Consider the following 26932-nt stretch of genomic DNA (forward strand, 5'->3'; position numbering starts at 1 on the left):
ATTGCAGTAGCTGGTCTCGTTCACTTTGTTATTGCTGCATTGTTATCAAGTTAAACTGGAGGAAGCAGTGTGTAACTAAATTGTAACACTGAAGACAGAAAACTGGTGACAGTCGGAAATCACTTGTGACAAAATAAACGGCAAAATAAAGCACAGATGTTTTAAAACCAATGCTTACTGATGAAACACTTCACGCGGATGCTCGAGCCCTGCACTCAAAAAGTCCACTTTATTTTTGTGGACTAAATGATTATTTCATACAAATAAAGGTAAATGAATACATTTAAAAAGTTGATGGGGCTCCCAAGTGGCCCATCCAGTAAAGGTGCTCCGCGTGGAGTGTAGGATGCGCCCTATAGTCTGGACATCGCCAGTTCAAGTCCAGGCTATTCCTTTGCCGACCGAGGACGGGAGCTCCCAGGGGGCAGCGCTCAATTGGCCGAGCACCGCCCGGGGGGAGGGAGGGTTAGGTCAGCCAGGGTATCCTCGGCTCACCGTGCACTAGTGACCCCTGTGGTCTGGTCGGGCGCCTGCAGGCTTGCCTGTAAGCTGCCCAGGGCTGCATTGTCCTCCGACGCTGTAGCTCTGGGTGGCTGCATGGTGAGTCTGCAGTGTGTAAAGAAGCGGGCTGACGGCACGTGATTCGGAGGACAGCGTATGTTCGTCTTCGCCCCTCCCGAGTCAGCGCAGTGGTGGTAGCGGTGGGCTGAGCCTAAAAATAATTGGATATTACTAAATTGGGGGGGGAAAAAAAAATAATTGGCTACTACATTTAAAAAGTTGCAGTATACCAGTGATAATGGCATTGTTGTGGCAAGTCCCTCTGTAGTAGTGGAACTCCCTTGTTCAAATAATCACCTTAGTGTTAATGACATCACAATACTGAGCTCTCTTTATTGTCTCAAGGATCTTTATGTCCTGACCTTGAAACAAACGGACACACCTCTCACACCAGGAAATTCTGTACTGTAGAGTTCTGTGTACTAAGTTTGAATCATTGTAACCTACAGCACAAATATCTGCAAAAAATATTTATACAAGAATGAATCCTACGGTATACTGATGCTGTACATTATAGGCATACATTTGTGTGTTATATTACAGTCATGAATTGATGACTAATATAATAACTGGATGTTGCTCCCTTATTGCAGCACCCCCACAACAGCTCAGGAAAAGTGAAGTTCAGTGAGTGTCCTCCGATCCCACGACCAAGCCAATCGCCTATTTACAGCGGATGTCTACAGCAGACACCATGGCTATTCCTGGTCATGCCTTTACCTGATAAGTCACACAGAGGCAAATACATCTAGCAATACCCAGTGCTTCAGTACAGAAAGAAAAAGGATCTGTGCTCTGCTTTACCCCTGCCAACCTCTTGACTTTCTTATTATTAGAGTACAGAGTCCCGGTCTTATTTTCAGACAAGCCTTGGTCCGGCATTGACAGTAAGCTGATATACATTTGCATCTAGAGATGACAAGAGCTGGACGGGCTCCAGAGATGAAAAGAAAATTCCTCTGTGCTGCTATTCAATCCTCTGGGGTTTCAGACAACATGTTACAGATACTGAGAGAAGCAGGGCTGCTCCAAAACACGGGCTTGCCAAAAATCTCAGTGATAACGTTTCTGAGATTATTACACCTGACCGGATTCAAATGCATATTCTGAGGCTCACGTGTTGAATGGAAAATGCCTTGCTTGTTCATCATGATGCAGTCGTCAAACATTTTAAAGAAATTCTTTATTTTTCCTCACAATTTAGAACAGGGCGAAGTTGTTGTATCAACTGACCATATATAAGCAACCTCCATGATACAATAGATAATGTTTATTCTTGTGTAAATGACCTGTAGATTTGCAGAATGCTATGTTAAAGTAAAAACAGCAGTTGGGGTGTGATTACCAAGCCGTTCTATGCTAATTAGCCATGTGCTTTTCTGCCTGCTCAGTACAGCATTTTGTCTACGAGAATAGAAGAATGGATTATAAACTGCTAAGTAGCAAATGCAGAGTACTGTAAAATGCACAGTTGTTAGGTATTTTACACACCTCCCAGCATTTAAACCTTGAGGCCCAGTTTGCAAAAAATTGTAACAGTTGCAGCCTTACCTATTGTTTTGCTATTATGATGACTAGGTTTAGCAAAGCAATCCTGGAAATGTTTTCACTGTGCAAGAAACACAAAATGAAACTGAAGTGCAAATGAGGCTTTAGAAAGAAATATTTCATTGTGAATAATGTCTGCTGCCATTGCTACAGACGCCTATAGTGGCAGTGCATCAAGATAAGTAGCGTAGGACCCAATGAACAACAAATTTATGAGTTTTCTAGAAAGTTCAGCCTGATTTGTGTGAACAAGGCCATCCCTAGCACACCCAAAGATAATAAATGCCCTCAACATAATAACATTCTATATATTTAAATAAAAAGTTTCACTGTACTAACATTATATGCCAGCAGTCTGTGATGCATAATTATTATAAATCTTCCTGTTTTATTACAGGTAATTGACTTCATACTGTCATCCTTTGAGGGATTAATAACGAAAATCAAGTAGGATGTGCAACAACAAAGTCTATGAATCTCCAATAGACTTGACAATACTAATAACGGCAAATTTCTAAGAGCTGAGGCCAGAATTAGTTTAAAAATAAATGCAGGTTATAAATAACATTACTCCAATTTTGGTGACCTTTTTGCTTCAATGTGATATTATCACAGATAAGTATGACATGATATGTATTACAAGTTAAATCACAGCAATCAAAAACATTCATATGCGTTCAAAGTTAAGGCTTCATACTAATTAATGTTGGATATACTGGACAAAAAGACTGCTCACCCCTAGGTCTTCGAGACCCTCTATGTCCTGTCATTAACCAGTCAGCTGCATCCCCCCAACAACTACCATGCTTTGACACCAAAGACATTACTGAAGAGATTTGACCAACAGTAGTATATTTAGCCTAGAACAAAGTAGTATTGATTGATGTTAACCCTAGCCAAGGTCAAAGGGAATTAGCTGGAGATAGTAAAAACAGAGTGTAGAAGGCACCTTTAAAAGTAACTACACAAATACGGCTTAGATAGTTCATTCCATATAAAAAGAATTCACTTACCTGAAATGCATTCATTGCAGTAAATATGTAAGCCAGAACAACACTGAGGTGAACCAAGACCCCACACAACCAGGTCAGACCCAGCAGTGGCAGGAGGACGAGGACTGGTTTAATGGCTGCCCTGGAGAATTAAAGCAGGTGTGTCAGTAACATGCACCCCCCCACAGTACCAGGAGGGCAGAAAACATGAAGACCAGGACCTGTATGAACAGTATGACAGAACAGTATAGAATACAAATGAGCACTGACTGAATGTTTAATCACAAAAGCTGATGACCATGATGTACTGCATATCTACAGTATTGTAGAATAGAATACATTACAATAAGAATTAGGCATTACATGTTTAATCTCAATTTGATAAGCAATTCTCCAGATCAATGCAAAAATGTAAGTGACATTGTGGCAGTGTGCCAGGGTGAAAGCCCTGCCGGGGCACGGGGTGTGTTGGTGTGGGGAATAATAGGTTGGCAGGGAGGGGGTACAAACACGTGGGAATGTGGCTGGAGCCGACAAGTGAATAAGTGATTAAATGAATAATTAGGCTCCAGCCACGGGTGTATAAAATAGGTGTTCATGGGTGATGATTAGAATTAGTGGTGAGAATTAATGTTGGTGTTGGTGGTGAAGATTAGTGTTTGGTTTCTTTCCCGTCTGTGTGTTTACGTTTCGTGAGTTTTGTAGAACCTTTTGTTTTGGCCCTTGTGCCATTTTGTTTTGTTAAGGGTGTTTTTGTTAAGAGTTTCTAGCGTGTTATTTTAATTTATTTTGTTTAATAAAGAGTGCATTAGTGCATTTAACCGTGCAGCTTTCTGAATCTGTCACCGCCAAGAACATCTGAGCTAGGAGGCTACCACGCAACAGACGTACGGACGGGTGGATGAATGAACACACAAACACCCCCTTTATCCCCAGAATCTGATGCTCTTAAGCTAATATTATTATTTATTTCTTAGCAGACGCCCTTATCCAGGGCGACTTACAGTCGTAAACAAATACATTTCAAGAATCACAGTACAAGTAATAATACAATTTAGAGCAAGATAAATACAATGACTTTGGTTCAAGCAAGTACAAGTGTGACAAAATACGATTCAATAATACAGCAGATAACAGTGTCAGTGATTGTTACATCAGGATATAATTAAATACAAAATACTACAGATTAAATAACACTCGACAGATTACAGTACTCTAAAGTACAATGCCAAGTTTCATGACAATTGGATAAATGGGTCTTCAGATATATGCAAACATGTAAGTGTGACATCCATAGGAATGAATGTCTGTACAACCACCTCCACTATATTCCCTTGTCAAGGGACAAATAATAGTGGTTAGTTTACTGAACACATACAAAGGTTTAAGGACCTCTTGTGAAGTCAATGGTACAGTATAGACTGATTCACACTTTAAACAAGTTTATCTGATGTAAAAAAAACGTGTGACATACGCACAGAGAGAGAGAGCTAAAGAATGTACTTTTCAAGTTTCATTTTTGACAAAGGGTTCTCTAAATACATTTTAATTTTAATATACTGTATTCGACTGCTCAAGGAAATCTGAACCACACTCAGTTTTGATAGCGGATCATGAAATGTAATGCTAGTTCAAAGCTTTTGTAAATAAATCAATGCAATAAATAAATAAATAAATAAATAAATAAATACTCAAACTTGGTAAAACTGAAAATGGCAGAAAGTCTTCAATGCATTCACTGTTCAGGGATCTTTTAGTTAGTGTACTGTAAGCTACATCTTAGCTGGCCACAGTTTCACAGAACGTTAAAAGCTTATCTGTGTTTTAGAGCAATTGTTATCTCACTATAACACTTGGACCTATATTGTGTTTCACTGATCGAGGACTTGGTATGTAAAGTACAAGGACAGGATAAGCAGTTCATCACTGAACATTTCTAGCCTTTTTTCCTAAAATATTTCGTCTGGAAAAAGCTTTTGAAAGACATACAGCACACAAAGCTTGGTACTGTTCTTCTGAAACGAGAATGGACACAAAGAGTAAGTTCAGTTCTTATAAACTGATGTTATGCTTCTTTGAGGCTTACTTGCCTTAGGCTGGAGATACACAAGCAATTTATATTGTCAATTCTAGTTGACAACAAACAATTGACAACTGAATTTCTGTTGCTAAATGTGCCACTCGCACACTGGAAACGGGACAATTATTTTAAGCAATATTAAGGTGCTGCCAATTTGCAGTAAGCATGTTTCAGCAGCTGCTATAGTCATTGGAATAATTTTGAAAAGACGTTGACGTAGAAAAATGGGAGTGTAAAGCATATCATGCTTTCTGAAGGAACTGCGTTTGGAGGATCCTGCAGGACTGCGTTTGGAGGGTCCTGCAGGACTGCGTTTGGAGGGTCCTGCAGGACTGCGTTTGGAGGGTCCTGCAGGACTGCGTTTGGAGGGTCCTGCAGGACTGCGTTTGGAGGGTCCTGCAGGACTGCGTTTGGAGGGTCCTGCAGGACTGCGTTTGGAGGATCCTGCAGGACTGCGTTTGGAGGATCCTGCAGGACTGTCTTTTACCTCCGCTGGTGATTTCCTGAAAATATTAGCTAATTCCTTATATTTGCCTTCTTTTTTATTGTGGTCTTTATATTCCGCACATCTAACATAACAATAAACATTTTCTATCATAAAAAAAATCAGTCAACTGCAAAGTTTCCTCATGTGTCCACTTGTCTGTAGCCATACTTTCTATTTAGCAAAATTGAGAGTGAAAATGCAATATCATTGGCTGAACACACAGTCATATAGAAAAAATCTTAACTGAATTGCTGAAAAACAGAGCAGTGGTCTATTTCTAGCAACTCAATTGCCAATCAAAAATGTGTTGACAACTCGAGTTGTCAATTTTTATTGTCAATTTGAGTGCCGTGAAAACATTGCTTGTCTATCTCCAGCCTTACACTTCCCAAGTCTGGGTCCAAATTCAGGTCACAGATCTAGTTTGGGACTCTGCTTAGCCCCCACTGGACTAAAGTCTACAAAAACACGACTAGGACTGATGGCAGGTACGCCAACTTCACCAAGGCCATCTCTAAATGCACAAGCACCTCATATGAAATAAAAGAGAGAAAAGGAGACCATGCACGCATTCAAATCACACCCATTTACTTTTTATAAAATAAGAAATATATTTTATAGGACAAGCAAAAATATCTTCCCCCCCCCCCCCCCGCCCCCAAAAAAGAGAAGAGTACATAGGAAGGAAGTCTAGAAATACAATCAAAGTACAGCGGTACCCCAAGATACGTACATTGTCTAGGAATGCAGAGTGACTGGAGTCATTTACCCACCTCAGACCGCATGCTCAGATGTATTGGTACGTGTATTCCTGCATAGATTCTAGTGCCATCTTCAAATACATGCTAAATATGTTTAATGGAGTAATCTGTTCTGCAAGTGAAGTGTGGTAACCAGGTGGGACTAAATTACATTTCTGCAATGGTGACTGTCAAGATGGGTGCCACATTCAAACTGGGAATACACAGCAATACAATATCCTTTAATATCATGCTTTAAAAAATAATCTATTGGAAACGGATCCTTATTATTGTCAGTTCCGTTCCACATCCAAGCCTGAACATTACATTCAGACACAGACTCTCTCTAGTAGAAAATGTCCTGTACAGTGCAAGCAGATACCAAACCCAAGACCGATAACAATTTAGGGAGAGAACTAGGGCAAAATGTTTTTGAACACTGGAGGTTTGTAGTCAGAATAGATACAAGAACATTAAATACACAGTCTTGCTTTTCTCTAAATGATAACAAACGCAGGGTCTGAAACACTGGACATGTTACACTGTGTACAAACGCTAGATGTGTATAATCCTTTAGATTCACTTGTTACTATAAATTAGGTAAAAAATATATTTAATAGATCTCATTAAATACAGTGTGGCAACCAGTCACAGAAATTCACCTAAAATGTAAAGTACTTTGGGTTTGTAACATTATGATGACACATTTCATAAGCACATATTCCCTTGGTTTCTATTATAGAGCTCTGCAGTGTTGTGTAGGCTTTCTGAATGGGCTATGAATGCTACAATACATGTTGTCCAACTCAAATAAAGAGTTGACATTGCTGCAGCGTGAGATGTTGTATTGCCAGGGTAGAAAGAGCCCATCTTCTGTACAGCTTTGCTTGGCATGCTTATATTCTCAGTATAGCACTGTGACTAAGAGTCTATGAGCATTCCACAATGCTTTCCATTTCACTATCTTCTAGAGAAATGTGTGCCGAATTCATTTTGCAATGTCACCAAGCTGTAAAAAAAGTGTAAAGCAGTGGTGGTAACAGCCTTGGTATTAGCCCTTGAATTCACTCTGAACAAAATAAAGTCCTGATACTGTCATATTCAAATCCAAGTTATTGTAAATAAATATTGCATGCTGGATTCATTTTTGGAGGTTACCAACCTGAAAGAAATCTAAAAGTGGCAGTAAATACCCCCAACTTCAGGGTGACCATGGCCGTCAAAATGTATTCAGGATTGTGACAGGCTGGCTTTAGTGGTGACGTCAGACCCAGAAGAAACACACAGTACTGCGAAGTGAAATGTGAATTGCGCTGTTGCGTGTTTAATAATGAACAAAATAAAAAGGTTTTAAACAAAAACAACACATGGCACTTGCAGCCAAAATAAATAGACAAAAAAACAGACTAACACTTAAACTAACAGTGGACTAACAGACAAACACACACGGTGAGTAAGAATAAAAAAAAAAAATTATTCTTTTAGTATATTTTACTTTTCCTCCTTCTCCACACCCATTCTCCACTCACCGAACACACAACCCCGAGTGAGTAAAACATGCATCTATATAGACTGTTGTGCTGGGATTCAATTACTAATTAATTATTCACTTGAATCCCAGCATGTGAACTAATTCTGTGCAACCCTGTGCTCACATATTATTAAATACTTTAAATGCACGTGAAGTGATCCCCGTGCCTAAATACAATTATACATTTTAAACACTCGTGCTCATTACCCGCATTATATCCCGTGTACCAACTACAATACACCAACATTAACACACGCAACATACAACATAAAACACAAAACTACACACAGGGGCAGGGCACATTGCCACAAGGATATAGATCAATTATTTCAGTTCCAAATAATGCAACAATGTCAGGACTTGATTTTGTTCCGACTCAAGTGGGCTGGTACTACCACTTTCACACACTTTTACAGCTAGGTGACATTCACATTTGAATTGATCTCATATTTTTCTATAAGATACAAAATACCCCCCCCCCAGCACTAAGACACTGCAGAAAAAAAACGAAAGGCTTTTCAAGACGTGGCTCAAAGGCTATAAATGAATTTGCAAGGGTTTCCAGTTGAGCATTTCAAATATAGTCCTGTAATGGCTCTAACAAAATCATTTCCAAACACATTCTAAATGTCACAGTGACACTGGGATTTTCCTGTGATTAGCACAGAAGGAAACATAAGGTAGAGAGCATCCCGGTATCCAACACAAAAAAGCCTGGGGCTTAGGAGCTTGTGTGAGTCCCACGCAACTCTGGAGACTGATCTGCTCTGACAGCAACGCATGGGCTTGTAGCCATGATAACTCACCATGTCAGGTCCCAGGCTTGGAGCTGCGGGGTGCTGCTTGGCGTCAGCATCTTGGAGCGTCTCCGTGCGCTAGCAACCGTTACCATCACCACACGAAAGAGCACAAAGGCATTGACCTGTGAGTGAGATCAGACAAGACCACAACGTGATGAAAATATCTGAGGTCCATTAACTTGGCATCCAAAGTAAGCTGCGCATTGATCTTTTCTTTTAGAAGTACAGATATAATTTCCTTTAAAATGCACATTTTGCCAAACAAATGATAATAACTAATAATATACGATCTGTAAACCACCTGCAACCTGCATGGCAACTACTTTTAATAATGAACTGTCTTAAAGGTAATCTGCAGGGACAATCCAGTGGCCTCTATTTGTAAAATTAAATAACTACCACTTAGCTGCACTAGAAATACTCCCCAATTACACTCAAATGCATTCCAAGTTTAACATTATAACAGTGTCACAGTGTACATGACTTGTTTTAATTGAAAATAAATGTTCAAAAATGTATTTCGGTTCCCATAAGAAAACACAATTTGTTGTCATATTGAAAACAGTACTGATGTAATGGCTTATAATTATATATATATATATATATATATATATATATATATATATATATATATATATATATATATATATACAGACGTGCTCAAATTTGTTGGTACCCTTACAGCTCATTGAAATAATGCCTCATCCCCCCTTTAAAGTGATGAAATTAAAAGCTATTTTATCATGTATACTTGCATGCCTTTGGTATGTCATAGAATAAAGCAAAGAAGCTGTGAAAAGAGATGAATTATTGCTTATTCTACAAAGATATTCTAAAATGGCCTGGACACATTTGTTGGTACCCCTTAGAAAAGATAATAAATAATTGGATTATAGTGATATTTCAAACTAATTAGTTTCTTTAATTAGTATCACACATGTCTCCAATCTTGTAATCAGTCATTCAGCCTATTTAAATGGAGAAAAGTAGTCACTGTGCTGTTTGGTATCATTGTGTGCACCACACTGAACATGGACCAGAAAAAGCAAAGGAGAGAGTTGTCTGGGGAGATCAGAAAGAAAATAATAGACAAGCATAGTAAAGGTAAAGGCTACAAGACCATCTCCAAGCAGCTTGATGTTCCTGTGACAACAGTTGCAAATATTATTAAGAAGTTTAAGGTCCAACCTCCCTGGGCGCGGCCGCAAGAGGAAAATCGACCCCAGATTGAACAGAAGGATAGTGCGAATGGTAGAAAAAGAACCAAGGATAACTGCCAAAGAGATACAAGCTGAACTCCAAGGTGAAGGTACATCAGTTTCTGATCGCACCATCCGTCGCTTTTTGAGCGAAAGTGGGCTCCATGGAAGAAGACCCAGGAGGACTCCACTTTTGAAAGAAAAACATAAAAAAGCCAGACTGGAATTTGCTAAAATGCATATTGACAAGCCACAATCCTTCTGGGAGAATGTCCTTTGGACAGATGAGTCAAAACTGGAGCTTTTTGGCAAGTCACATCAGCTCTATGTTCACAGACGAAAAAATGAAGCTTTCAAAGAAAAGAACACCATACCTACAGTGAAACATGGAGGAGGCTCGGTTATGTTTTGGGGCTTCTTTGCTGCGCCTGGCACAGGGTGCCTTGAATCTGTGCAGGGCACAATGAAATCTCAAGACTATCAAGGCATTCTGGAGCGAAACTTACTGCCCAGTGTCAGAAAGCTCTGTCTCAGTCGCAGGTCATGGGTCCTCCAACAGGATAATGACCCAAAACACACAGCTAAAAGCACCCAAGAATGGATAAGAACAAAACATTGGACTATTCTGAAGTGGCCTTCTATGAGTCCTGATCTGAATCCTATCGAACATCTATGGAAAGAGCTGAAACTTGCAGTCTGGAGAAGGCACCAATCAAACCTGAGACAGCTGGAGCAGTTTGCTCAGGAAGAGTGGGCCAAACTACCTGTTAACAGGTGCAGAAGTCTCATTGAGAGCTACAGAAAACGTTTGATTGCAGTGATTGCCTCTAAAGGTTAAAATATTAGGTTAGCGGTCCCATCATTTTTGTCCATGCCATTTTCATTTGTTTTATTATTTACAATATTATGTTGAATAAAAAATCAAAAGCAAAGTCTGATTTCTATTAAATCTGGAATAAACAATGGTGGATGCCAATTACTTTTGTCAGTTTCAAGTTATTTCAGAGAAAATTGTGCATTCTTCGTTTTTTGTGGAGGGGTACCAACAAATTTGAGCACGTCTGTATATATATATATATATATGGGCTTCAGTGAGTTACAGGAAAATAATTCCATCTAGGGTTTAAGTGACGTCATAAACCAGAAACCCAAGACCCAAGAAGAAATTATTATCCTTTGACTCACTGATGCCTATCTATTTTTTATAATACATGTATATTAGTATCTGTAATAAAAATAAAGACAATAAATGGGACAGATTTGTTAAGTGCCTAAAAAACATGAATTGTGTTGTCGAGTGATTGAAATTTTGAAAGTCATTGACGGGAATGTCTTTAATTTCCCGTTCCTCTCAAGTTTCTCTGATATACAAATGTACCAGCTTTACATCCATTTTTTATTTTTTTTCATTTTGTTGATCATTAATGAACATTTCTCTACTGTGGGTGTTGTCATGTGATTGACAACGAGATATTCTGTGTTTGAAATGAAAGTGGTCTCGAGGAGTCGAATGGGTCAAAGTTCAAGTATATATATCCAGTATATTTGAATGAGATTCACCAATAAATCGATTAATAGATTACTGATGGTCATTACTTATTTTAATGAAACGTTCATTGAGTGATCAAAGTGCCCTTCTTGGAGCCTCATGTACAGTATATATTATAATACCAGCACAGGTGTGTTTTCTGTTGGGTTTGAAGGCTTTTGTAAAGAGTCCACATTTGGATCTTGCTTTTTAATAATAGTTTTCTCTGTGCATGTATTATATTACTAAGTGTATGCACATGCATGCTTTCAGTTGTATTTGGCAGTGTATGTGATGAATTTACAATAATACAAACAGTCCAGTGCCTAATATTATTCCCTTTCTAAAATGTGTACCAGAATCAACTAATTCAAGGGCCTGCTGAGCCAACTACTAAACATTTATATAACAAACAGATGCAAATGCCAGAAGACATTCATTATCATAAAATTACCTAGTCCTCTAATAGTTTCATAAAGCCATTAAATGGCATCTGTTTGTCCTACTCCAATTAACATGTGACAATGTGCACGGTGGATTTCTTTTTACAACATACTTCATAGAGGAAGGGAACAGCGTAAGCACTTACAGACAGAACAAAGAGTACAGGCCCAACAAAAGCCCAGATGATATCTGTCTGCACATTCAGCCAGCAGTGATTGTCTGCCACGTACTTGTTGAAGGAAGTTGCCAAGGTGATGCCAACGATAATGACTGGCAATCCTGAATAGAAGAGAAAAAATACATTTAATGTTTTTTTTTGTATTCTTCAGAAGTGAAAGCGTGCTCTTCTTGGGGGATGACATCATGGATAGAGTGAAGTGAAAGCCTGTTTTTATTGGGGGATGACATCATGAATAGAGAAGTGAAAGCGTGCTCTTATTGGGGGGATAACATCATGGATAGAGTGAAGTGAAAGCATGCTCTTATTGGTGGATGACATCATGGATAGAGTGAAGTGAAAGCATGCTCTTATTGGTGGATGACATCATGGATAGAGTGAAGTGAAAGTGTGCTCTTATTGGGGGATGACATCATGAATAGAGAAGTGAAAGCGTGCTCTTATGGGGGGATAACATCATGGATAGAATGAAATGAAAGTGTGCTCTTATTGGGGGGATGACATCATGGATAGAGTGAAGTGAAAGCGTGCTCTTATGGGGGGACAACATCATGGATAGAGTGAAGTGAAAGCGTGCTCTTATTGGGGGATGACATCATGGATAGAGTGAAGTGAAAGCGTGCTCTTATGGGGGGATAACTTCATGGATAGAGTGAAGTGAAAGCATGCTCTTATTGGTGGATGACATCATGGATAGAGTGAAGTGAAAGCGTGCTCTTATGGGGGGATAACATCATGGATAGAATGAAATGAAAGTGTGCTCTTATTGGGGGGATGACATCATGGTTATAGTGATAGATTTTAGCGCCTTACTTTCTTTTTCAAAAAGTAAAATGAGAATTAAAAAGATACATTGTCTATATTTACCAACTGCTTACACCTTTTATTATTGAGATTGTTATATGGTATCAACATGTTTCCAGACAGAATGTTTCCTTAAATATGCTGGTTCTGTGTTTCCAGAAACAAGAAAACATGCTTCCCGGAGTAGACCTGGGTACTTTGAGAAACATTTTCAAGAAACATTTTGCCTTTGGCCAATCAAGAGCGACTCTGTGAGCCATTGATCATGTGGCTATGCAAGATGGTGACTTCTACAGAAGATATCATGGTTTGGAATCCTGCTACAATCAACCATTTTATTGATATGTATGTTGAAGCATTGTAGTGTCACTTCAGGTTATTCGTGGTCCTACAAGCCTCAGCAGATCCTCAAAAGTGTCTGGATCCATACAAACAAAATTACGATAACTTAAGCAATCACAATTTAGGATCCATTGCCTTAAACTACTTAATTGATAATTAATTAAACCACATATTTATTCTATTAACTAATTTAGTAACAAAAGTGGGTGCAACAAAACATAAATCTCCACTGACACACAATGCAAACCCGTTTTCCTATAAAAACAATGTGGATAAAGCCATTACAGATCATTGCCCAATGCAACAACAGGATCCCAATGTACAGGATTAGAAGGGGGGCAGTGGAATTGCAACACCACTGTAAATAAAGATACACCTGCTTGTGTTTGTGAAATATGTAACAGCATGACCTTACCCCAGCCAATGACATAGTATAACTTCATCCTCCTGTCTTCGCTGATATTCACAGAAACCACTTTGCTCCAGAGCAGGAGACCTTCCACCAGCATCCAGGTGAAGGAAGCCATGAAGAAGAGATGAAGCAGAGCTGTGACAGACATGCACAGCGCCTAGTGGAGGCAAGAGGAGGTCATGTTACTGGAATTCCAGTAACATCTTCTAGTCAATTGTGCCATTCACAATGACAGCGAATTCCAAAAACTTACAGAAGAGCCTGCTGTATCGTTCCATATCAGTACATTCTCTCCTCAGAGAGACTACTAGCCTATAGTGGTACCTGCAGCTACCTACTACATTAGAACACAAAAATACTGTATTTGGAATCAAGTGCAAAGACCATTTTTTGTGAGAAATAGACTTTGTCATTGCACAGCACTACATTATTTTTTTCGATTGCAAATAAAATAGATGTTCCTATGATAAGCTGTAAATTAGCTACTACAGGATGTTAAAGGGAAGCTGGAGTGTTTTGTTAAAACATAGACACGTTTCAAAGATTAAAAGATAGCCTTACGTAGCTTACACTTTTAATTTATACCAGTACTTTTAAAAATGATAATTAATAAAAGAAAGACTTGGCGTTAAACCCCTTGGATGGTCCCATAAATGTTACCTTAACATACTGTCTGTTAAAAATAGCCATTAAACTGCAAACTGGGACTTATTAAGAATTAGAGAGGTGGATCTTTTCAAAAAGATACATTCCTTGAAGAGTTTTTCCTTTCCAGTGTATTTTTTTCTTTCATTAATATTGATGTTTGCTCCTGTTTGGGTTTGTGTTAGGGTTAGGGTGTATCCTTCATTACCATAGGAATGAATACATTCATATTTGATTGGGTGCTCTGGGGGAAAACCAGTCAGGAATCAACTGAAAATAGTCAATTTCTGCACAAGAGCAAGTGAGGAGCATATAAACGTACAAAAAAAAATGGAGCAGGTAAAATCTTTCCAAGTCGATCTGCATATTTTATACATCTACAAGTATTAAAGTATATAAATACTAAATGTATGGAAATTATAAAAATACTAATGCTTTTAGTGGCTTCCATGACCCATAGTAAAAGCACAGCAAAGTGTAATTAAGCATATTAAAAGAATGGTTAAGTATAGGTAATCATTGTTAAGAACAGCGAGGTATGGTAAAGCATATTAATAAACATGTCAAAGCAGGGTAAACTATGGTAAATGTATAATATAAATATGGGAAAACCATGGAAAAACTGCAAAAATACAGTGCAAAAATACCATGGTAAACTTTTATAAGGGTACATTGGCTTCACCCTTCATACTATACTTGGTCATACTTGGTAGTATTGCCAGTGATAAAGACTTTTTGTTTGTTTGTTTTCTTGGTACTGCACCTTGTTGCTGCTGGTCAAGGCAGTTTGTTTTTTTGGTACTGCACCTTGTTGCTGCTGATCAAGGAAGTTTGTCTTCTTGGTACTGCACCTTGTTGCTGCTGATCAAGGCAGTTTGTCTTCTTGGTACTGCACCTTGTTGCTGCTGATCAAGGCAGTTTGTTTTCTTGGTACTGCACCTTGTTGCTGCTGATCAAGGCAGTTTGTTTTCTTGGTACTGCACCTTGTTGCTTCTGATCAAGGCAGTTTGTTTTCTTGGTACTGTACCTTGTTGCTGCTGGCCAGTTCACTGAACAGAATCAGGATTTCCGCAGTTGCCAATGCAAAGATGAGATTCTTGTGGACTGTAGTTCGGTCTGAATTAGGAACGCTGAAAGAACAGATTACAAACAGAAGATTTATGAATTGATTTTTGACAACCCATTCATCACACAGTGTAAGTACATGTAACAGGCAGTGTTGTGTGACGCACTGCCGTTACAGATTCTGTCCCGTCATTGAGATAGGACGAGGTGAAAACGCTCTATAACCACGAATGCGGAACAGCACGGCTCTGAGCATAGCGCTAAAGATGCTCGCTTTCCAGACCCCAAGGGACTGTAAATCAATACTTTATAAAAGTAGCATATAGTACATAACAATCATTTCAAAATCTCTATTACCCTTGTAATCATTTTCATTATATGCAGAGAAATCCGTGTGTATATCAATATTATTTAACCCTTCAAGAAAGAAAAAACACTGCCTGTATGAACTTCAAATTCCAGAGTATACTGACGGAGAGATGAAGGCAGGGCAGCACTCTCCCCTTCTGTATTTATGCCATTTTTTACTTTGCTGTCAAGACTTCACTGGCTTTACAATTTTCACACAAAAAGCAATGTAGCAAAACCTTGATGTGATTTTGTTTAAAGCTATCTATATTCACTGTTATTTCACATAAAATGTGCAAATGTTTTCAATGCTCTAATTGTAGTACAATAGACTAGACTAGGAGCTAGATCATAATACTGTTTGTCCAGATAGGTTTCTCACCAGAGGTCATTGACTGCCCCACTTATTAACATTACAACTTACAATAAAAATACAGTGAAATGAGATTCGCACAAAATCTGGTTCATAAATTTAGGATGGCGGTATTAAGATTAGCCACTGCTTATTAGTCATATTTTATCTATTTGTATTTGAATCCTTTTCCAAATATAAAGAAAGTTTCTATTAGGACCTTCCAATAGTCTCTTATGAAGTTACATAAGCAGAACGTCTGGTTTCACTGAATCATGAAAACATTGGGTTATTATCATAACGTTGGTTCCCTGAAATCGAAATGAAACCATTACCTAATGGGTATTTATCCTTAAAAGACCATGATAACCTGAACAAGATACACGTAGCTGCACGTAGTGCCTGTGACGCAGTCGCGCCCGCCCACAAGGGCATAAAAGACTGCTGACACAAACATCATCATCATTTTTCCTTCAAGACTGCTGCAATGTAGATACAGTCACCTTGAAGGTGAATGGTTACATTTCTATTTCAGGGAACCAAGGTTATGGTAATAACCCAATGTTCCCTCAAGTACGAAATGTAACCATTACCTAATGGGTATGAATACCAAAGCTGTCGCAAGGCAATATTGCAGACCAACTGGAATGCTACAAGACTAAGCCATAGGCTACCTTGTGCGTTACCATTAGGAACCCCAGTACAAGTAGCTAGGGCTAAAACATTGAGGGAGAACTCACCTCTATGTTTATGCTGTAAGGGTCGAGCTTCAGGCCGCCCTTAACACTCTTGTTCCAAACCAGGGTTTTGTGGATCTGTGACATTCAGCCGATAGAACCGCGTAAAAGTATGGGGAGTAGCCCACACTGCTGCATCGCAAATGTACCTGAGAGATGCACCTTGGAACAAAGCCCACGAAGTTGCCATGCCCCTGGTAGAATGCACAGTGAGCTTCTCTGGAGAGGCAAGTTGGCTCGCTCATAGGCAGTCTTGACTGTCTATAATCCATTTAGACAGCCTCTGCTTAGACAGGGCTTTTCCATGGGACTTAGCCCCATAAGAAAAAAAAAATTCAGACTGCCTCCAACTCTGAGTTCTGTCCACATAGACAGCTTGTTCAGAATACCGCCGCTAGAATTGTGAACATATTACCCCTGTTTTGGCCTCTTTAAACTTACAAGGCCCTGAATGGATTAGCACCTAGTTATTGCAGGAGTTACTGACCCCGTATCTTCCAAACCGCACTCTGAGATCACAGGATGCGGGGCCGCTGGTTATTCCTAGGGTCAACTAAAGCAACACGGGAGGAGGTAGGGCTTTTTCTTGTAGAGTTCCAAAATTATGGAATGCCTTTGTTTGTCAAGGAAGCTGGGACTGTTTCAGTTTTCAAGTCAAGACTAAAAACCCACTTTTATAAAATGGCTTTCTTATCTTAGTGGGTTTTAACCACCTAGTTGCCCATTTATTATAGCAATTTCCATCTTAAAAATGCTGTTTTTTTACAGATTTTCCCTTCTTAGCCCTCAAATAAGCAATTTGGACAGTTTTCAAAATAATTTTTGCCATTTTTTTTTTTTTTAAATACACACTTTTTTATTGTGATTACAATAAACAGAAATACAGTATTTCAATAGAACTTAACCCTTTGCTGTCCTATATCGGACCTGGTCTGACATCACAATTTTCCCTTTCCGGGCCAATGTCGGACCCTGTCCGACATCATCAAAAAGACACATAACACAGATCTCTAGTCGTTTTTTCTCCGTAAAAAGCCGAGAAAACCATTTAATGGCCGAGTGAGACCGATAGGAGCCGAGAGAAGCTGAAAAAAAGGGCGTATCTCATGAATACTGATAGACCCGGCACCACATAGATAACATGGACATAAACAAACAAGATAGCTAGAAAAATATAGTGAACAAGGGGTGGAGCGGGGCTGGAGATGCAGTACTGAGTGTCCTGTTGATATGCAGTGCCTTTTAAACCTGTTTTATTGTGAAAAAATACGTTTAAACAGCGCATCTAAAATAAACTGCGCATGTGAAAATAAATTGGACCTAACGCGCCTGACACGCACTGAATAAATGGACCGCTAAGGGTTAAACAAAATAACAACAATGTGTTTACAATTGTAGCATTATAATATAGATCACAACAAAGCATCTTTTTTTCCCAATGGCAGCATTACAATGGCAGCATGTGGCAGAGACAGAATGATTCTTGGTGATGAATCTCTCTCCCGACCTGTGAGGGCAATGTATAAAGGGAACAGAGTGCCCTGGACTGAATGGCTTGACAATTCATTCCCAGGGTTAGGTGGAAGTCAGCCATCTAGAAAGGGGGCACAGCTGTGGTACACTAAGTCATCGCCCAAGAGGGAAAGCGATGTGGCAACCGCGGATTGGAGGAGAGATGGCTGCACTCGCTAACCAAGGGGGCGTGACTGAAGGTACAAGAAGGGGACGTGACTAGGTGATCTGTTCCTTTGTAATGGTTAAGAGCGAACCGCTGAAGGATGATTGTGAAATTACCGTGAGTGTTTTGTTTGTTTTGTCGTGTCTAAAAATCTACTTGTTTGTTATTATTAGACGGCTAACACGATCCGGAGCTGTCGCTACAGGCCAGCACTAAAACCGGACAACACTGCACCACTATACCATTAATAAATTGTATTACACCACGAGCACAATAGCACTCACTCTTGTCAACGTGTGTGTCTTTGTGTGTGTTCTACCTTGAATATTATTTACAAACTGTGCTATTATTTCGGGACTGCAACCCAGTGTTTTGGAACAGTGCAGTACACATTGCTGTGTATTGCCTGGGATTATTCTTTGTGGTCACCAGACCAGGATTACAAATAAACATATTGTTTGGACCGTGAACTTTGTTGTTTGTCTTCTGTTACCTAATCACATCACCACTACATCTGCACACTGCAAACCACTTTGCCACACAGCATTATAATACATATGCAGGTATATCATTATTTTTTGTGTGATAGATTTCAAAGCAGACGCACATCAAACCCTCATCAGTGCTAACGTCTTCATCTAGCACATATACACGTCACATACAGTATCTTCCACAGTTTCAAGCACGGGTCTATAGCGCTGTTATATGAATTATTATCTGTGAAGTGTAGGTACAATGAATAAATAGGTCATTTTGACCAGTACCAAACCTGACAGGGCTTCCTTACAACATGTAACACCAACAAATAAAGAAATGTCCTCGTTGTATTCTCTGTAGATGCACAGGCATCCATTTTTCACTCTCAGTTGTGTGTATACAGATGACCCGGTCTGTCAAGCAATTTTTTAGGGACTGCTGCCATCTGCCAGTAAAAAAGAAAACTGCATACACTTTTACAATACAGTGTTCTTATTTTTTCATTGAAGCATTTTAAAGAGACGTATTAAACTTTGCAGATGCACAGTGCTACAGCCTCCAGAGCTACCGTCCTGTCTCCCTCCTACCCTTCCTCTCCGCCAGCTCTCTGCTTTCCTGTCCAACCACTCACTGCTCGACCCTCTCCAATCTGGCTTCCGCTCTGCTCACTCCACTGAAACCACCCTCCTGTCTGTCACTAACTCACTAAACTCTGCCCGAGCTGCCTCTCTCTCCTCTGTCCTAATTCTCCTCGACCTCTCTGCTGCCTTTGACACTGTCGATCACTCTATTCTACTATCCTCTCTCGCTGACCTGGGAATCTCTGGCACTGCTCTGGCCTGGTTCTCCTCCTACCTCTCCAACCGCACTTACCAGGTAACCTGGCATGGAGTAACTTCCACACCTCGCCCTCTCTCAACAGGAGTCTCCCAAGGGTCAGTCTTGGGTCCTCTCCTGTTCTCTCTCTACACCTGCTCCCTGGGCCCCCTCATCGCATCCTATGTTTTCTCATACCATTTATATGCTGATGATGCTCAGGTTTTCCTCTCCTTCCCCACCTCTGACTCCACCATCCCCTCCCGTATCTCTACCTGTCTGTCTGCTATCTCCTCCTGGATGCACTCGCATCACCTCAAAATCACCCTCTCTAAATCTGACCTCCTTTTCTTTCCCACCTCCCCTTCCTCTGATCTCTCTATCTCCATTCCTCTGGAATCTACCACACTCTCTCCCTCCTCCTCAGCTAAGAAGCTCAGAGTCACCATGGACCGCTGCCACTCTTATTCCCAGCACATCTCCACTCTGGCACGCACTTGCCGTTTTTTCTTCCTGAGCAACATACGAAGAATCCGACCCTTCCTCACCAACAACGCCACCCAGCTCCTGGTCCAGGCCCTGGTACTCTCCCACTTAGACTACTGCAACTCCCTCCAGGCTGGCCTCCCTGCGTCTGCCACCCGTCCGCTCCAGCTCATCCAGAACTCTGCTGCTCGCCTGGTGTTCTCTCTGCCTCGCTTCTCCCACGCAACTCCACTGCTCCGCTCACGCCACTGGCTCCCGATCACCGCTCGCATCCAGTTCAAGACTCTTGTACTCGCCTACAGATACCTTGACCAGACTGCACCTAGCTACCTCCAGACCCTCATCTCTCCCTACACCCCCACTCGACCTCTCTGCTCCTCCTGCACTAGAAGACTGGCTCTACCTCCTCTACGCTCCCCTGCCCACTCCTTCTCCACCCTCGCCCCGCAGTGGTGGAATGACCTTCCTACAGATGTCAGGACTGCCCAGTCCCTGACCACCTTCCAGCGCCTCCTCAAGACTCACCTCTTCAGACAGCACCTGTAGAACTCCTCTTTTCCCTCTGGACACTTATCACTCTTCCTTAAATGTGCTTTACTTGCTCTTATCTGCCCCCTATTTTACTGCATTTAATCCTGTACTTTAGAGTACTGTAATCTGTCACAAGTGTTATTTAATCTGTAGTATTTTGTATTTAATTATACCCTGATGTAACTATCACTGACACTGTTATCTGCTCCGTTATTGAATCGTAATTTGTCTTATACTTGTACTTGCTAGAACCAAAGTCATTGTATTTTATCTTGCTCTTAATTGTATTATTACTTGTACTGTGATTCTTGAAATGTATTTGTTTACGACCGTAAGTCGCCCTGGTTAAGGGTGTCTGCTAAGAAATAAATAATAATAATGATAATAATAATAATAATGCACATATATGCGCTGCATGCTATTCTCACGGGAGTGACAAATTTGGACTTGCATGCGCTCCACGTGGAAATCGCAGGATAAGCAGCTGGGTGGTTAATGTAAGTTTAAAATTGCTGCTTTTGTATTATTATGTGTATACTGTTATTTAAATGGTCTGATTGTGTCATTTGTATGTGTGACATGCTATATAAATGTATTGTGGTTTGTTCTTTTTTCTGCTATGCACAGTGCTTTGGGATACTTTTGTATAAAAGGCGCTATATAAATGCAATAAATAAATAAAGCCGAAATGGCTGCCAAATAGACCTTTAGTGTACAGGGAGATTTCCCCTCATCTAATAGGTCCTGTAAAAATGGTGCCTGCGAGTCTGCAGTGGAGCCATTCAGATCTGTATTGTCCTCCAGCACTATAGGTCTGGTGGCTTCTCTGTGGATCTGCAGTGCGAACTATGACGGATTGGCAGGAACACGTTTCGGAGGACACGTGTTTCAGCCTCCGTTTCCCGAGTCGCCATCTAATAATTACAAATAAACAGTTAATAACAAAACACAAATACAACACACTCACGGTTACTTTCAGTTTCGTTCATCCTTTAAAGGTCTTTCCATAACCATAACAAAGGAACAGATCGCTCGGCCACACACCCTGATATACCTTCAGTCACGCGCCCTTTGGTAGTGAGTGCAATCACGTCTCCTCCAATCCATGACTGACACATCGCCTACCGTAGTAAGGCTCTGACTTCTAGTATTGTGGTTTCGCCAATGGCCGACTTCCGACTAACCCTGGAATTAACTGCCAAACCATCCAGTCCAGGGCACGCTTTTCCTGTTATACCGTGCCCTCACAGGGGAGGGAGATTGTTGGCTCGGATTCATTCACTCTCTGTCACACGGTCTCTGAGGCTGCTGGAATCTTGGTCGCCAGTTTGGTGCTGGTCTGCATACTGGAGGAGGCCGTTTGGGAAGCAGGCGCACCAGTTCTTTTGTAGACTCTCGCGGACAGTGTGAGCACTGCAGCATGTCATCTACTGAGGGACCAAAAGTGTGTCCCAGAGTAATGGGAGCATCCAGCAATAGTGTCTTGTCCCCATCAGCTATGCCTGCTTGGGACAGCCAGAGCTGTCTCCTTGTGGTTACTAACGCAGCAAGGTTCCTGCCCACCGCCTGCCCGTTCAACTTAGATGTACGGAGCAGGTTCTTATTCACCAACCACAGTTCTTCGAGCTGCTGTGGTGTGGGTATGCGGCTCTCAGAGAGACTTAAACAAACATTTCTGGTAAGCTACCAAGATACTGTTGTAGTTCTCCAGCCATGCGGCGAACGCACCAGCTGAATAATTTGGGCAGGTAGTGTCTTTATTTAAAAGCACTAGCTTTGGTGCTTGCACCAGCAAGGCAATAGTGGTATCTACCGGAGGAAAATCAGCCAAGCCGAGCTTCCTCGCCTCATGCAAACTGTACAGCGTCTCCATAGAACGTGAAACAGCAGGCGCTGTAGCTGGGTGATCCCAGGATGAATGGACCTCAAAAAGTACAAAGCACAGTCTGGGTGTACTGGAGGAGACACCTGAGAGGGAGCAGGATCATCCTCAAAAACAGTGTTTCTGCGCTTCATCCACAGGCCATGGAACCTGTAGCTCAGCTAACATGTTGCCCTGCTGGGAAACCGCCTCCCAGAGCTTATCCAGCTGTTCAGAGCTCGCCGATCTATGATTCTTAGGAGGAGAAGCAGGAGGAGGAGAGGGAGAAGGAGAAGATGAGGAGGACCACAATGGCAATCTCCTACATGAAGCTCTCCTGCTCTCCCTTGGCACAGAGCCATCAGAGAAGGATTTATCACTCTCTTTCTGAGCTGAGGAAGGAGGGGAGCCTTGTCCAGATGGAATGGATGAGGATCGCTCCATAGAGCTGCAAGACACTCGCTTCTCCAACGTGCGCTTAGAAAAAGACGCACAGAACTCAGGAGTTGCATTTAGTGAGTGCCTCCTTAGCATACTCTGGACCCAAACAGGCAGCGCAAGTAATGCCACTTGTGTAACAGTCAATAGCACTGTAAACAGGGCAATCACCCGACCAATCCGCTGGTACTGGACCAGGGACAGTACCGTTTAACCTAGGTTACTTTTAAGTACCTGCATGGTGCCGAAGCATTAGTACAGTACTGTATAGAATTTTTGTATGGTACACACGACACGTATACACGGTACGGTGTACATGGTACGGTGCACGGAGAATGGTACCCACGGTACGGTATGGTGCACAGAGTATGGTACAGTGCACTATCGGTATGGTAACCTCGTTTGCTAAGAACAGTGGTAGGCCCATCTATATAGCTTCTAGCTTAACCAAACACAGCCCTAAGACTGGAGGAAGCCTGCTGTCAGCTCGGACAGCCTTCGCAATGGCACTTCAAGCAGAAACCAGAGCGGCAACGAAACACTGCAGAAAGGACTGTAGCAGTCAGACCCGAAGCAGAGCTGAGCCCAGCGACTGCTAGTGAATCGGCAAGGTAATCTTGTTCGTTGTACAAAGTACCGACGGGAACGGGAGCAGGTCTAGGACCTACAGTTACCATGGGCGCAATTATAGGGGTGCCCACCTATAACACGCTTGGTTAACCAACAGTCCGAAAACTGAGGAAAACCTAACGTTAGCTAACAGTCTTCAAACTGATTCTGCAAGCAGAATTAATGTGGCAATGAGACACTGTAGGAAAACTGCCAGCAGCTTAACCCGAAGTTTACTTGTTATATGTAACTCCTTACAGGAAGCACGGGCATGTAATGTATGTTTATGCACAGGTTTAGAAATTAAGTTGCGTCTCTTTCTAAATACTGTACTTTAATTCCACAAGTAAACTAATCTTACTTCATATAACAGTATAAGCAGCGACTTGAATTCCCTCAAAGGGTCTCTGGAAGATGATTAGTAAATTAGGGACCAGGAGCAGTGACTAAAAATTTCACAACACTGCACCGGTGTTTTTTTTTTTTTTTGATGAACATGCATGCCATTTAGGGCCCTCTTCTCTTTCAAAGAGAGAGGATTTCCCCCAGATACCCATGATTTGCGCTGGGTCATAAGGGGTCGATAACATTTTGGACCCCCTCTTTGAAGTCCGTACAGAATAGTTATAGTTTATGTTATTTAGGTTTTCATTACACATGCTGGCATTTTCGTATTTTGAGAGAGAGGGAAGCAATGGTTAAACTTGTTAAGAGAAGGAAAGGTTTATATACCAGTTTTTGAAAAATAATTATTAAGAATGACTTTTGGGGATATCAAAGTAATATATTTTAATGTGAATGGTTTAAACAACCCTATATTAAGGAGTAAGGTCCTGACAAGGATTCAAATGGACAGGGAACATGTCGTATTCCTCCAGGAGACTCATCTTTCTGACTCTGAACATGAAAAACTGACACGTATGGGATTTCAGAAATCCCCTGTAATATTGTGGGATAGAGTTAAAGCTGTACTCAGAGGAAACTACTGCGATTACCTCATATAGGAAAAAATTAAGAGGCCAAAATGATTGAATTACAATCCGAATTAAAACTTTTAGAACATAAAAAGGAACGCTTCACACATAAGGGAGAAGTTATTGAAAATTAGAGCAGAAATAAATAATCTACAAACTGTCGAGGTGGAAAAAAAATTGAAGTTTATAAAACCAAAATATTATGAATCTGGAACTAAATCAATGAAAATATTAGCAAGATGATTACGTAAACAACAGGCCAGGGCTACAATTCATAAAATTTAAGACCACAAAGCCAAGCAGATATGCTGCAAACTGTCGGAAATCCAAACAGCTTTTGTAGAATATTATAAAACTCTACATACACAGCCAGAGAAACAAAATGGGCAAGAGGCTGCTTCTTTATTAAATTCTCTAAATGTGCCTTTAAATGTGGAACAAAACAGCAATATGACAAAAGCAGTAAATATTGAGGAAGTTAATAATGCTATATCAAATCTTAAATCTAATAAATCTCCTGGGGCTGATGGCTTCCCCAGCGAGTTTTATAAGATGTTTAGAGATCAAGTAGCCCCGATGCTGCTGTCCACTTGCAACTGGTTATGGGAAAGGGGAGAGCTTCCGCCTTCCTGGAAGGAAGCTGTTACTTCTGTCATTCCAAAGGAAGGAAAAGACCAGACTAAGTACACATCTTTTCGTCAGGTTTCCGTCCTCTGCGTGGACTAGAAGACATATGCTTCAATTATGGCCAAGAGATTAGAGGAGATTTTACCTGAATTAATAAATCTAGATCAAGCTTGTTTCATTTTGAATAGACAAACACAAGATAACATCAGGCGTACACCACATATAATGAATCATATCCAAACAAAAAAGATAAGAGCAGTATTGATTAGTTTAGATGCAGAAAAGGCTTTCGATCGGGTTAACTGCGAATTCTTATATCAAACCCTAAAAAGATTTGGTTTTAATGACAAATAGGAATTCAAACAATATACTCAAACCCATATGCACAAATTAAAATGTATGGTTATCTTTCAGACAGATTTGAACTGAAAAGGGGTACAAGACAGGGTTGTCCTCTGTCCCCTCTTTTGTTTTCTTTATATATTGAACCACATGAGCAATGGATAAGACAGAATCTGGAGATTAAAGGTATAACAATAAATGGACAGGATCATAAAATTACACTCTATGCAGATGAGGTTCTATATATATATATGAATATATATGGAGCAGCCTGCTGTTTCCCTTGGGGGGGGGGGGGGGGGGCTCTCCTGGAGGCATATGGTAAAGTCTCTGGGTACACACTGAATGTGGAAAAAAACAGTTTTATCATATCATTTCCACCCATCAATCCATCTCAAAGGAAAATACAATCCGAAGTGGCAATCAGCGTCTATTAAATACTTAGGGGTCCACTTGCTAAGAGACCTCTCAAAATTATTTAATCTAAATTCTAACCCCTTGAGCTCAAGAATCAAAGATGGTATTGCAAGGCAGAATTTGCTTCGTTTGTCTTTAAGTTCAGAGTGGAGGCTGTTAGGTGAATGTTTTGCCAAGGCAGCTGTACCTATTTCAGACCCTGCCTGTGGAGATCTCACCAGGACAGTTTAATGATTGGGAATGGCAAAAAAACAAGAATCAGATTTAAAACACTGCAACTATCCAAGGAAAGGGGTGGACTGGCATTGCCCTGTCTTGAGACCTATTACTGTGCTGCTCAATTGAGACCTCAGGTGTGTTGGTGTAACCCTGGGTATACTGCACGATGGAAAGATATAGAAACTTCAATAGTACATATATAGTACATAGATTTCTGATACAGGCAGTTTTGGGGATAAATCATTGACAAAAGTCCTATATAAATCTGAAGTGTCATGGGTCATACTGCCTGTTAAACTGTGGTTTAAACTCTTAAAGACATGCCATATGAAGACAGATGTGGTATTGTTAAAATGGATTGCTTATGACCACCAAGTTCCACCAATTCACAGATTTGGAGAGAATTTGGCTGGAAAAACATAACTTGTTTAAAATACAATCACAACAGAAAGGCATGAGCTCACAGTGCTGGAGGCTCTGTGGGTTAGGGTTGACTCACACACATATTTGTTGCTCCTGTCCAAAGGCGCAGCAGTTTTGCATTCCTTGGGTTTAGCTCTTAAGAACTGGTACATGCTGAAGTACCACTGGATTTTCATCGATGTATTTGGGAAATCTCCCCTTCGAGTTCAGAAAGTAAAGATAGATACATCTCGGGTATTCT

General features: G+C 40.7%; 1 protein-coding gene across 1 annotated transcript in view; it reads right to left on the reverse strand.

Moving 5' to 3' along the window:
- LOC117422508 (adhesion G-protein coupled receptor D2) overlaps positions 1–26932 on the reverse strand; it is a 120047-nt gene that overhangs the window by 45942 nt on the left and 47173 nt on the right. The window contains exons 16-20 of the mRNA XM_058987378.1: positions 15319–15421; positions 13650–13803; positions 12056–12189; positions 8746–8861; positions 3123–3243 (exon numbers count right to left, since the gene is read on the reverse strand). Coding sequence (XP_058843361.1) covers positions 3123–3243; positions 8746–8861; positions 12056–12189; positions 13650–13803; positions 15319–15421 — 628 coding nt within the window. The remainder of the gene's footprint in view (positions 1–3122; positions 3244–8745; positions 8862–12055; positions 12190–13649; positions 13804–15318; positions 15422–26932) is intronic.

Source organism: Acipenser ruthenus, chromosome 15 (assembly GCF_902713425.1).
Source record: "Acipenser ruthenus chromosome 15, fAciRut3.2 maternal haplotype, whole genome shotgun sequence".
NCBI classification, from domain to species: Eukaryota; Metazoa; Chordata; class Actinopteri; order Acipenseriformes; family Acipenseridae; genus Acipenser; species Acipenser ruthenus.